The following is a 13755-nucleotide window of genomic DNA, read 5'->3' as shown; positions in this document are numbered from 1 at the left end:
CCTCGCACACAACACGCGCACTCACGCACACAACACACCACTCACGCACGCAGACAACACGCACACTCGGACAACACACGCGGACAGCATGCGCACTCACACGCAGACAACACTCAGACTCACAACACGGACAAAGAACAAAGATACCCCGTGTAGCCTTCACAGACTAGAGGGGCAAGCGCTATTAGCGAGCACCTTTGAAGGTCGGCACGGCACGCGAAGGGGTGGGTGCCCAGCACCACGCCCGGCCGCCTTTGTCTCCCCAGCGGCGATGTTTACACGCCGCAACAGGTACTCATTTGAGGCCGAGTCGACCTAGGGGATGCCCAGGACCAATTCAGACAATCGTCGCCGGTGTTGGCCGTGAGCGGGAATCGAAGTCGTGTCCCCGCCGGGTTCGGAGCGCGGCGCTAACCGTTGCACCACCGCTCCCCACGCACCTACACGCGTGTAACGGCACGCACGCACGCGGCAACACGGCTGAACAGGGGAGGCGTGCGGAGAGGGGCTCATGAGATTACGAGGGGCAGGCGCGGTGAACGTCGTAGAGTGCAGGCACCCGCAGAGGGGCGCGCGAGAGAAAGATGCGAGGGAAGGAGCGGTGGGAGGAGGAGGAGAGGGACTTGTGACCCACCCTCCCGCCCGACTGCACGCGGCACAATCACCGCAGCTGCCACGCCTGAGCCAACGTGGGAGCACAGCGGATCTCTGGACGTGGTGACCAGATGCGCGTGCTTGCTTGCGTGCGTGCGTGCGTAATCGTGCGTGCGTGCGTAAGCGCGTGCGTGGGGGGGCACGAGTGATGCCGGGGCGAGGAGGGGGGAGGGCGCACGCACGTGCGGCGTGACGCGTGTCGCCGGGTCGCATCGAACCACGGTGGCGACGCACACAGACGGAGGGATCGCGCACACGCCATGCACACACATGACGCAGACGAAATCCAGAGAGACCGACTGTTTGCGAGCACCTGTGAAGGCTGGCACGGCGCACCACACGACGGAGTGGTTTGGCGAGAAACACGCACGGCCGCCTTTGTCTCCCCAGGTACTCATTTGAGGCCGAGTCGACCTAGGGGAGGCTCAGGAGAGGTTGAGGTGATTGTCACTGGTGCTGGCCGTGAGCGGGAATCGAACTGAGGTCGCCAGGGTTGGATCACGGTGCACGAACCACGACACTACCGCTCCCAACACACAAATACCACCCACTCAAAGATCACAACATCACTCAAAATGCACACACACACGCATAACATGTCCACCAAACACATCACACAATGCATAAAGGCACACACAAAACATGTACATCACACACACAAAACATACACATCACACACACAAAACATACACATCACACACACACCCCACGTACAGGAATCGCACACACACACCACATCGGGGGCAGGGTAGCGCAGTGGAGACACTTCTGCCTTTCAGCAAGAAGTTCCTGGGTTCGATTGCAGACTCTGGCACCTTTCATAAGCGTGGAGTTTGTGTGTGAGTAGTCTCTCGCCCTGTTCTGGAGTTTGTGTGTTCTCTACCCCTGTTCTACAGTGAGTGTGTGAGTGAGTGGAGTTTGTGTGTTCTCTACCCCTGTTCTGCAGTGAGTGAGTGGAGTTTGTGTATTCTCTACCCCTGTTCTGTAGTGAGTGTGTGAGTGAGTGGAGTTTGTGTGTTCTACCCCTGTTTTGTAGTGAGTGTGTGAGTGAGAGATAAGTGGAATGTGTGCGTGTAATCTCTCGGTATTTGGGCAAAACACCCCAATGCTGAAGAAAATGACCCCTTCCCCCAATACGAAAACTTGGCATGACCCCCCTGAAATGAGTCTTGAGACTCCGGCGAGCCCTTTGTGTGTAAACAAAGCAGAAAAAAAATAAATAAAAGAGATCGCACACATCAAGTCAGATCTCGCACCGCAGAGACACCGCTCGCATCACGTCCGCCGACACCACATCGATCAAATCAAACAAATAATATCATACACATCACACACATCACATCCTACACATCATATCACGCACATATCGCTCACACGAAGCTTCTCTGAGCGTTGGGATGTTTTGACCAATGCCGGTCACACTGCATCGTTTGTTCTTTGTAGCTACCGGGCGGGGGGAAAGCAAAGACCCTAGAGGCAACCCCATGCAGAACAGAACAGGAATAGAGAACGTACTCCCGCCACGCATTTAGGGGCCAGAGTCGGGAATCAAACTCAGGCCCTTCTAAGCAACTGCGCCACCCTGCCGCGCCCTAACACACCACAGACGCATGCATTCATTTACATCACAGCTCGCAAACATCGCGCAAACGCATCAGCCACACGTGCATCGCCACAGCAAGCATTGCGGCTCATCACATGCACCACGCACAATAAACTCAGAAGGTGTGTTCACATCACACGCACCCTAAACACCATAGAAATTACACCACTCATCCATCACACAACCCACAAAGATCCCCCGTGTAGCCTTAACAGACTGCTGGGGCAAGTGCTGTTAGCGAGTAGCAGCACCTATGAAGGCCGGCACGGCGCACGAGGGGGTAGTGGGTGGCCAGCACCACGCCTGTTTCCAGGGCATTGGGTACTGATTTTAGACTGAGTCGACCTAGGGTAGGCCCAGGACGGGTTCAGATATTTGTCACCGATGTGTAGTGCGCAAACCACTGCGCCACCACTCCCTGCCACGCATCACACAGGATCACGTTACCACACACACCACAAATACATCACACTCGCATGATACACACACACACCACACACATCACAAGCAAACGACACACATCACCACACACATCAATCGCATAATAACAACAGCAGCCATTCGCTACTAAGCGGCGGTGACGTAACCACCGCGCTTGTGCCAGGCTAGGTGCACTTTGAGGCCACGAAGTATCGAAGGCTCACTGACACATCATGGGACAGGCCCATGTGCCATGGGTTAAATGACTGAGATGACTGACAATTGTAGACACGTACACACACATCCGTCACAGCATCCCACACTCATGTCACGTACACCCACCACACACATCACAACAACTCACATCACACTCCTTACACGCTCGCATCACATCCGCATCCCACATGTGGCCCAAACGCATCACACGCTCGCACATCACACGCTCGAGCATCAAACACGCGCGTTGCATAAATCGCGTGCGCGCACACACACACACTCAAATCACGTACACACTAAACACACGCGCGCACAGACCCTGATGTAAGTGCTGTAATCGACAATCTGTTCAGTCTCGCGTGGCACGTGAGAGTGTGGTGGTGGTTGGCCAGAAACCATTCCTGGCCGCCTTGAGGACGGTCACATGACACTCGCCACAAGGGATGGAGCGGTACAGCGGTGCGGCGGTGGTCAGCGCTAGAACACAAAGCACGGCCATCATCAGTGGCAAGGGATACCCAAGCGGGATCTGGGCTCCCCACCTCACCAAGCCGCACTCATACGGAGACACTCGCAGACACAAGCATCATTCGCAGACATACACACAAGATACATCAAACACACAAGCATATACATGCGCACACACATACACACAGTAAACAAGCACCACACATACACACACACCACAACCATACACAACAACAATCGCCATTCGCCACTAAGTCACGGTGACGTCACCACGTCGCTTGTGCTAGGCGATGTGCACGTTAAGGCCACGTGAAGTGTCGAACGCCCGCTGGCTGGAGGTCACGGGACAGACCCTGGTGCCATTGGTTGACCAACTGAGATGACTGGCCGATGCACCACCTGTGCCCCCTACTGTGCCAACTTGCTGTGTTTTAGCCACCCGGCGCTCCGCTCGCTGTTGCGAGGGCGACTGCCTCAAACTGCCCAGCAACATCCTTCTGTGCAAGACCGCCCTGGCCTGACACCGCATTGGGGCTCCACAAGCCTCTCCTGAGTGTGCCTGGCAAGGCGATGTTGAATAATCCTTGCCAGGACCTTTCCTGGCACACTGAGGGGGGAGATGCCCCTGTAGTTGTTACAGTCTGTGTGCGGTCCCCCTTCTTAAAGAGGGGAACTACCAGGGCATCCTTCCAATCCTGCGGACACTGTCCAGTGGTCCAGACTGTTACTATGATATCATAAAGGGCAGCCTGCACACAACTGCGACCCTCCCTCAGCATTTCACTTGGGAGATCATCTCTGCCCGGCGCTTTTCCTGGTCTAAGACTCTGGATCACTTTCTCTACTTCAACAGATGGCACTTCAGCTAGCCACTCACAGGGGGTCACTACTTCTTCCAATATTTGAGGCACGGCAGCCTCAGCAGGGTCATCCCCACTTTGCCCCACGATGTTTTCCAGGCTGAGGGATTTCCCCTCCCCCAAGACCTCACAGAAATCCTCAGCAAATCAGCAAACCTCTTCATGGGGGTTGGAGATCGGATCACCTTTCTTTGCCCTAATGAAAGGTGTAGCGCTGCAAGTTACTTTTTTGATGGAGCTAAAGAGCGATTTGTGCTTGCGGGTTACTGAGGCAGACTCCATCTCCTCAGCAACCCGCGACCACCACCCATCCTTGCAGCGCCGCACGGCTCTCCGAACCTCCGAGCGAAGGCTGTGGTAAGCCTCCTCATTCTCTGACGTGGGATGCTGTAGACGGTGAGTGGTCCTGTCGCTTTTTGTCAGCTAGCCAAAACACCTCCTCTGTCAGACAGGGTCTCTGGGGAGGTTTGGACCGCATACCCAAAGCTGCCATTGCAGCTGCATGAGCCACAGTCCTAAACCTCTGTCATTTCCCCTCGGCATTAGGAGGAGGAGGCGGGAGGACGATGCCAACCCCAGCTGCAAGCGACGATGAAATAATTTTCGCTTGCAATTTTCATCAGCTAGCTGAGACCAGACCACTATGGGTTTTGAATGGGGTCCTGGATGGACACCCACCATCGAGGTGAAAGAATGGCAGGCGCATCTTACAGATGACAAATCGATGGTCAGTGGACAGATCAGCTCCACGGTAGGTCCTGATTGTCAAGGACATGGGCTCGCATCTGCTGTTCCATCACTATATAGCCCAGCAGATGTTCTTGCTTGGACCCGGCATGCATCCATGATGTTGTGTGGATGCGCCGATGCCGGAACAGCGTGTTGGTAATTACAATGCCATGGGTTGCACAAAAGTCTAGCAGCCTCCTACCGGGGGCTCTGGATAGTTGCGAGGGGCTGGCAACCCCTCCACCTTCAATTAAGCTACCACTAAACCACGTGATAAATATAGAACCATACGCAGAGAGAGAAAAAAAGATCCCCCGTATAGCCTTCACAGACTGTTGGGGCAAGTGTTGTTAGCGAGCACCTATGAAGGCCGGCACGGCACACGTGGGAGTGGGTGGCCAACACCACGCCCAGCCGCCTTTGTCTCCCCAGTGGCGATGTTTACTACACACCGCACCAGTTACTAATTTCAGGCCGAGTCGAGCTAGGGGAGGCTCAGAACCGGTTCAGATAATAGTCACCAGTGTTGGCCTTGAGCTGGAATCGAACCCGCGTCGCCAGGTTCGTAGCACAGCGTGCTACCCGCTACACTACCGCTCCGCATACACATCACACATTCACACACACTACACATTAACCACATCGCACACACCACACACCACACATTAAACACACACACGCCACGTGTCTTGGGGCTGCCTGTGCTTGCCAAGGCGTGTCGACACTCTGCATTAGCTCCATGTCAGCCGCTGCAGAGTTGCCACAGCCCATGCATGTCGTTAGCGCCCCCCCCCCTCCCAAACGCCATTAACCCCTCCGCCGCCGCCACTGGCCCGGTCGGCGAGCACCGCGTCCTGCGGGGTAAGCAGGGCGAGGGGGACGAGCGAGGCGAGCGGGGCGAGCAAGCGGGCGAGCGGGGTGAGCAAGCGGGCGAGCGGGACGAGAAGGCGAGAGGGGCGAGCGCGGATGAGCAAGCGGTCGAGCGGGCGAGCGGGCCGAGCGAGCGAGCCGCGTGTTTGGCAGTCGGGGCCCGTGTCCGCTCGCTGGGGAATCGCCGTGTGAGCGCGCGTCGCTGCCTTTGATTGAAAACACGGAGCGAAGGCTCCGTAACCCCTACATACACAGTAACCCCTACACACCATAACCACGACACACACACACCGTAACCACGACACACACACACCGTAACCACTACGCACACACACTGTAACCACTACGCACACACACCGTAACCACTACGCACACACACTGTAACCACGACACACACACACCGTAACCACTACACACACACACCGCAACCACTACACACACACACCGCAACCACGACACACACCGTAACCCCTACACACGCCGAAGCATGGTGCCCCCCCCCACACACCGCAACGGCATTCAAGCTCCACGCACACCAGCCAGACCTCGTCTGTTAGTCCGATCACATCCACAAACAGCCTGCTTGTCGCGTTCACTGCAGGAACCGGGACCCGCAGAGCCAATAATAAATTGGAGGGTATGGGGCGGGCGCAGCGCTAACCCTGGCGCCCCACACCAGGGAGGGGCCGGGGTTCGATTCCCTACTCGGACGCACCTTTACAACGGGTTCTCCGCTTTCCCCCGGTGTAGCCAAAACAAAACAAAAAAAGATGCAATTTTGAACCGGTAATTCGTCGCCATGAATCCCGCTGCTGAAAACGATTTTTCAAAAAAATCACCCGAAAATTTTTCAACCGCGCACAGCAGCGGGGGGGGGGGGGGGGGGGCTGTGGAGCCCGGCAGGACCCTCGCACGAGCGGAGTAAAATAAATACAGGGCGCTTCAAAAGAACGTTAACACTTATATGGGACGATCGTTTTAAATTGTAGAAGAATGGATAGTACGCTCTAACATAACAAATGTATGTTAATAGCTTCACAAAGTCAGAGTCTCCCACTTGATCGCCATCATTGTCAACGCATGCCCTGGAATCTTCTCCAGGTGGTCTGCAGAGCCCAGAGGCACATTTCTCGTGCAGTTGTTGCAAATTCTCCCAAGCGTTCACGTTTTTTCGAAGCGCCCTGTAAACGCTTGCTGCGCCGCGTCAGGGAATTGCGCTGCCAGCCTCGGCGGCGGCGGAGTGTTCTCGCGCCGCACGAGCGACAGTTCCTCGATTGCCCAGACGGCCGCGTCAGCGCTTTACTCCGCCGGACGCCGGCGGGCGAGCGAGAGGCACCGTGCGCCGCATGTCGATGTGTCGTAACCGCGGCGCGCTCGTTAATCCGGGCTCCGCCAACGCCGCCACCAACGCCGCCGACCCTCCAGCCGCCCCCCCCCCCCCCCGCAAGGACGCGCTAAGTTTCGATTAGTTGAAATAAATATATAAATGCGCGTTCCGCGCCCGGCACGCCAAAAAGAATAACATGTAATCGACGGCGCTGCTGTGGGCCCCTGAACAGGGAGCCTTGGCACGCGGTGGGGGGTGGGAGGGTGAGGTGTGCGAGGCCGGGGATTTTTGGAACGCCGCCGATTTAGGAACACTGCGGACCTTCCCCCACGAATTCGATTCGTCGAATCAAAACCGATCCACGCGCGTGGCTCGCTCGAGGGATGGTGGATTTTAAAATCCACGCGCAGGGGCGCGCGACAGAAGGTATCGCCCGCGATTCGTCATGGTAACCGGACCTGATCTATTGACTGCTGGATGAAGGCCGCCCACCAAGCCCTCCCCGACCCGCTGTCAAGCCGTCGCCACGTCTCACGGTCGAGCGACGCGGCAATCCGTGCAACTCCCCGCGACGCACGCGCCGATTTAATCGCTCCATCTCTCCGCGGCCGACGTACCCTCGGGAGCGTTTCGCCCCCCCCCCCGCCCTTCCTTCCCTCCCCCCCCCACCGTTCCCACGTGAGGTTCGACCGCCGGCCGTCGCCCCTCCACTCCCGACAGGCACCGCGACGCGTCTGGACCGCGCGTGGCGTTCTCCGGCGCCACGCGCAGCGACGCTGCTCCCTGCCGGCAGGCAACACCCGTCTGTGCAACGCTGCAGCGCCTTCCCTTCGCGATACGGCTGTGCGCCAGAAGAAGAAGAATTGGCGCCCAGTGTCCCAACTGCATCGGAGCGCAGCCAGCAACCCAGCGTTCGATTCCACCTCCTCCCCGTGCGGAAACCGCCACCGCCACAACAACAACCCCCCCGCCCACCCCAGCCTCACCTCCCGTACCCCCCAACTCCCCGGAGCACCACCCAAACCCCCCCTTCCCACCGCTCAACAATTTCACACCGGGGCCACCGCGCCGCCACCCCGGGAGATTAAACGGTAATCTTTCGCAAATTGCCGCGCGCCGGCGACCTTCGCATCGGCGGGTGAAGGCGGCGCGACCCGGCGCTCGCCGTGGGATGCGGCTGCGGCAGCGGCGTCTGTGGCGTCGGGGTTAACGTCGGGGTTAACGTCGCTGCGTTTGACGGCGGAGGAGCGTGGGACGTCGCCGCCCGCCCGGCGGTGGCGAGGGACGCGGAGGAGGAAGGGGGTGGGGGGGGGGCGAGAGGAGGATCGGGCCGCGCTCATTTATCTCGTTCGATAGCGAGATGTCAGGAGACGGGGGACGCGGTGGCGGGGTGGCCGGGAGACAGACAGATGGACGCGCACACCCACGGACTCGCCCACATGCCCCTGAACGCACGCACGCAATTGCCAGCACAGCCGCTTACACACACACACACAACCGACAAGTTCTCCTGCAAGCCCAAACACACACAGCTCACCCGCATAGGTCATCACACACAAAAAGACAAAGATCCCCCGTGTAGCCTCAACAGACTGTTAGGGCAAGTGCTGTTAGCCAGTAGCGCCTATAAAGGCCGGCACGGCACACGAGGGTGTGAGTGGCCAACACCACGCCCGGCCGCCTTTGTCTCCCCAGTGGCGATATTTACACACGGCACCAGGTACTCATTTGAGGCTGAGTCGACCTAGGGAACGGTGCGAAAGAAGTTCAACATACATACTGGGGAGGGCCCAGTGTTATTTTATCGTGAGTGGGATTGGAGCTCGCGTTGCCGGGTTTGAAGTGCAGTGAGCGAACCACTGCACCACCACTCCCCCCAGCACTGCACACACACTTTACACCTCTTACACACACGCACGCGCACAGCCGCACACGCCTAACACACACAGCACACCAAGCCACTGCGGCACACGGTGACACGTGGTGGTGCACGGTGACGCACCGCGACGAAACACGGTGGCGCACGGTGACGCACGACGGCGCACGGTGGCGCACGCGGACACACGGCGGTGCACGACGGCACACGGCGCACGAGCTGGCGCGGCACTCACCGTCCGTCTCGTAGATGTCCATCACCTTCTTGACCTGCGAGAGCGGCATGAGCAGCACGTGCTTGAGCGAGGGGCGCGCGTGGGTCGAGTGGGGGCTCTTGAACCCCCCCTTGGCCTTGCCCCGCTTGCGTGCGATCTGGATCGAGGGGGGTGAGCGGGGGGCGGATAAACACAATCACGGGGTAATAGGGGGGGGGGGGGTCAGGGGACGGGCGGTCGAGTTCATCCATCGCCGCCGATAAAATCTTCGCCCAATGCGACGACAGCGCGAGAGTAATAGAGAGAGACGTCGCAAAAGAGAGAGACACCCCCACCCCCCACCCCCCCGCACCACCCCCCCCCCCCGTCACATTCGGTGGGGGGGGGGGGGCGGCCGTTGCGCTATCTCTCCACGAGGCGCTCGCACGCGCGCGATCGATGGGTCATTTAGACGCTCGTTAGGGTGACCAATGCCACTCGGGGAACTTCTGATAAAAATATATTAAGTCATTTGTGGCGCGGCGGCTTATTCAAGCGAGATGTGGGGGGGGGGGGCGCTCCCGGGGGACCCACAGATCTAACCGGTCGAGGAAATGTCAACGCCCGGAGTGAGTGGGCGGTCTCCCGTGACCGAGCCAATCTCGGCGAGAACGCTGATGAACTGCGCCAATTTTTTTCGAGGGCGGCCGTTTGGCCGTCGAACTGTCGCCGGGGCCAAGCGATCAGAATTTGGCCGCGCTGAAGCCAAGCTCAAAGGGGAAATCGGACCGCTCGCTCGCTCGCCCTCAGCGGGCAACCGGGAAGGCACCGACAGAGGGCAACGTGACCGCCCGAACTTGCGTGGGCCGTGCGGAGCAGAATTTGTCGACGGTGTCGTCGGGCGAGACGCACGGTCGATGGAGGGAGTGCGGTGCGTGCGAGTGTCCCCCAATGGATTCCGGCGTCCGCGCCGTAATGTGGTGTAAGGGAGACCAAGGGTGGCACAGTCGGGTTTTTTTTACAATCGGGTTTAATTGTCTTTTTATATTAAACCCGATCATCTGAGATTGGGAGAAATCCGGTTTAATTGGTTCTAATTGCAGAACCGCACTTCGCCAACTACTCAGCGATGGGCTTCATCCATTCCAAGCTAAGGAACTCACTGGCGCCCACGATTGTGGAGAAGCTCGTGTTCATCAAGACCAACCTGCCCGCCGCATTCTACGACTACCCCGTGCCCGACGGCCCCGAGTACGATAGCAGCACCGACGAGGAAGCAGCCTAAGCCTTGGATCAGAGTTTCGTATTCATTAAACCAGCTTTTAATTCCCCGAAATCGGGTTTAATTATACTAAAGAAAAAAACCCGATGCCTGCCGCTGGAAAAATCGGGTTTTTATCCACCCATGAGGGAGACAGACGACGGCAGGAAGGGTGGTTCCGTTACCGCGCCGTGCCGGCAGCGGACCAACTCGACGGTGAAAACCCCGCGCAGATTTACACACGGAGGCGTTTTGAAGGCGCTAGAACAAAAAATAATTGGGAGTGTTGATTTCAGAGAGTGGCGGGGGCAGATGGCTCTCTAGGTGGGTTACGTGGCTCGGTGGCTCAGTAGATGGCTGGGTGTCTGGGTAGACCGGCTATATAGATTGCTGGGAAGATTTATACATAGGAGGCTGTGTGGCTGGATAGAGGCGTATATAGGTGATGGTGTCTATGTAGGTGGCTGGATCGATGGCCAAACTGCCGAGCGACTGGGTGGTTACGCAGATGGCTGACCGGTCGAACAGTTGGGAGGAAAGGGCAGGGTTCCTGCGTGCAGCAGGCGGGGGTGGGGGGGAGGGGGCACCGCAGCCCGAGGAGTGCTCTTCATTCGCACTGTTCCGTGCTGTGTAGGCAGCCGACACAGCACGGACGGCTGGGGGGGAAGAGGGGGAGCCTCCCCCGCTCGCGCCACGGACAGACGACGCGGCCGCACGACGCGAATCGGCGCAACGCCTCTCAGCCGGAACCCAACGCGGCGGCCACTTCGCATTCGCCGATGTCGACACTCGCGGCGTTTCATCCGCCGGCTTGGGTTGCACGGTGCAGCGCCCCCCCCCCCCCCCCCACCGTGTCTGCCTATCGCTGACTGTTTGGGGGGGGGGGGGGGGGGTTACGCGCCGTGAGCGAGCGCCCATATTGGTCATCACCATCACTCAGGGTGGAGATGCGGGGAAAGCACAACGCCCAAGCCGCCTTGGTCTCCCCAGTGGGACCCCTTACACACACGCACGCGCGCACACACGCACGCACACATGCTCGCACGCACGCTCACACGCATGCGCATGCACGCACGCGCACTCACGCACGCGCTCACGCACAAGGCTTCCCCACATAGCTCTTTTCGCACACTCACACGCACACACGCGGTTTCCCCACACGGCCCCTTGCACACAAACGCGCACGCACGGCACTGACGGCACACACTGCAACGCGCGGGGCCGTACCACAACTGTCGCCGTTCGCCACCAAGTGGAGGCGACGTCGCCAGCCGTGCTCGTGCCAGGCTCGGTGCACTTTGAGGCCATGTGAAATGTCGAAGGGCCGCTGCCGACTGAGATTACTGGCAGATGCATTGTTGTACAAAGAAAAAAATCCCCCCCCCCCCCCCGTGTCGCCTCGACAGTGTTGTACAGACAGCAATGAACACGTGTAACACAATGCAACATCGTGCGCTGCTGCGTTACGCACACAGCACCGAATTCGCAATGCCACGTACACAATCCTCCACATACAGCACAGCTCGTGCAGGTCTGCACACTCGCAGCACTACAAAGACAAAGACCCCCCGGGGTAACCTTCAACCGATTGTTGGGGCAAGTGCTGTTAGCGGGCACAGTGCACGACGGGGTCGGAGGGCAACACCACACCCGGCCGCCTTTGTCTCCCCAGTGCTTTGGCTTTACACACCGCACCAGGGTACTTATTTTACGGCCGAGTCACCCGAGGGAATGCGATGTCACAGTCGTGGCCGGCAATCGAACTCGGGCTGCCGGGGTTTACAGCGCAGTGGCGCCGATCACTTGGGCCGCTCGCCGCTTGTTGCCGAGGTTCGCGGTTCCACTTCGGCGGGCAGCCCCGGCGATCACTGCGGTTGCGTCGTGTTGATCACGCAGTGGGCCATCGTGTGCCGGCGTCACGGTCGGAAGATCACACGGCAAACGACTCCGTCGGGATTACACGCACCGCAGCAATCGGGAGACTCGTGCCCTCTCACAGGCCTGGCGCCGACGTGCCGCCTCGTGCCGCAGGGGAACCGCGGCCGCTGGGGGTGCCCCGGGCTAGGCCCCGGGCTAGGCCCCGGGCTAGGCCCCGGGCTAGGCCCCAGGCTAGGCCACGCGGCGGCAATCGTCGCCCCACCGGCTGGCGGGAGACCGATGCCCGCTCGCGGGGCCAGGCGCCAGAGTCGCCACGCGCCACGCGGGGACAGCTGTCGCTGGGGGTGCCCTTTCAAACGCGTCGAGGCGAGATGCGACGATGCACGCCGCTTGGCGCGGCGCAGGGGGGAGGGCGGCCTCCATCGAAAACCCAAGCGCGACCGTCAAAGGCTACGGCGCTGCGTGACGCGCTCGGGGGAATCGACCCTCCTGCCTCGCCGACGCCGCAGCGGCCGAGCGCGGCGTGACGCCGGGGTTGTGGAGGTGCCGGCGGCGCGTGACGGCGCAAGGGCAGCGGCATTCGAGCCGTGCGTGCTCTGCCTCCGCAATTGCCGCAGAGGCTTCGCTGCCGCGGTGGCGGGTGGGTTGGGGAGGGGGGGGGCAGCTTTAACCCCCGCTTGGCGCGACGCTCTGCACGCCAATTAGGATGGGGGGGCAGAGCGCCAATCGCGAGGGTGCGTGGCTTGGTCAGCAAATGGTGCGTGTGCACACGTGTGTGTCTGTGTGTGTGTCTGCGTGTGTGTCTGTGTGAGCGATAGTGTAGCGGTTAGCGCGCTGCGCTATGAACCCGGCGACACGGGTTCGATTCCCGCTCACTGCCAACATCAGTGACGATTATCTGAACCGGTCCCGGGCCTCCCCTAGGTCAACTCAGCCTCAAATGAGTACCTGGTGCGGTGTGTAAACATCGCCACTGGGGAGACAAAGGCGGTCGGGCGTGGTGCTGGCCACCCACCCCCTCGTGTACCGTTCCAGCCTTCATAGGTGCTCGCTAACAGCACTTGCCCATACAGTCTGTTAAGGCTACATGGGGGAGCTTTGTCTTTGTGTGTGTGTGTGGGGAGCGGTGGTGTAGCAGTTAGCACCACGCTGCGCTATGAACCCGGCGACGGCCAACACCAGCGACGATTAACTGAACTGTTTATGGGCCTCCCCTAGGTCGACTCAGCCTCAAATGAGTACCTGGTGTGTGAACATCGCCACGAGGGAGACAAAGGCGGCCGAGCGCCACCCACCCCCTCGCGTGCCGTATTGGCCTTTTCAGGTGCTCGCTAACAGCACTTGCCCCAACAGTCCGTTAAAGGCTACACGGGTGACCTTTGTCTTTAGGGTGGGCATCG

At 59.4% G+C, this 13755-nt stretch overlaps 1 protein-coding gene across 4 annotated transcripts in view; it reads right to left on the bottom strand.

The window, feature by feature from the left end:
• The window catches only part of ECT2 (epithelial cell transforming 2), a 69393-nt gene that overhangs the window by 20258 nt on the left and 35380 nt on the right, over nucleotides 1-13755 (bottom strand). For all 4 annotated transcript variants that reach the window (XM_078878638.1, XM_078878640.1, XM_078878639.1 and 1 more), the window contains one exon: nucleotides 9259-9394. In XM_078878638.1, coding sequence (XP_078734764.1) covers nucleotides 9259-9394 — 136 coding nt within the window. The remainder of the gene's footprint in view (nucleotides 1-9258; nucleotides 9395-13755) is intronic.

Source organism: Lampetra fluviatilis, chromosome 51, assembly GCF_964198595.1.
Source record: "Lampetra fluviatilis chromosome 51, kcLamFluv1.1, whole genome shotgun sequence".
Classification (NCBI taxonomy): Eukaryota; Metazoa; Chordata; class Hyperoartia; order Petromyzontiformes; family Petromyzontidae; genus Lampetra; species Lampetra fluviatilis.
The sequence above is the reverse complement of the archived record's forward strand: the minus strand, read 5'-3'. Positions and strand labels throughout refer to the sequence as shown.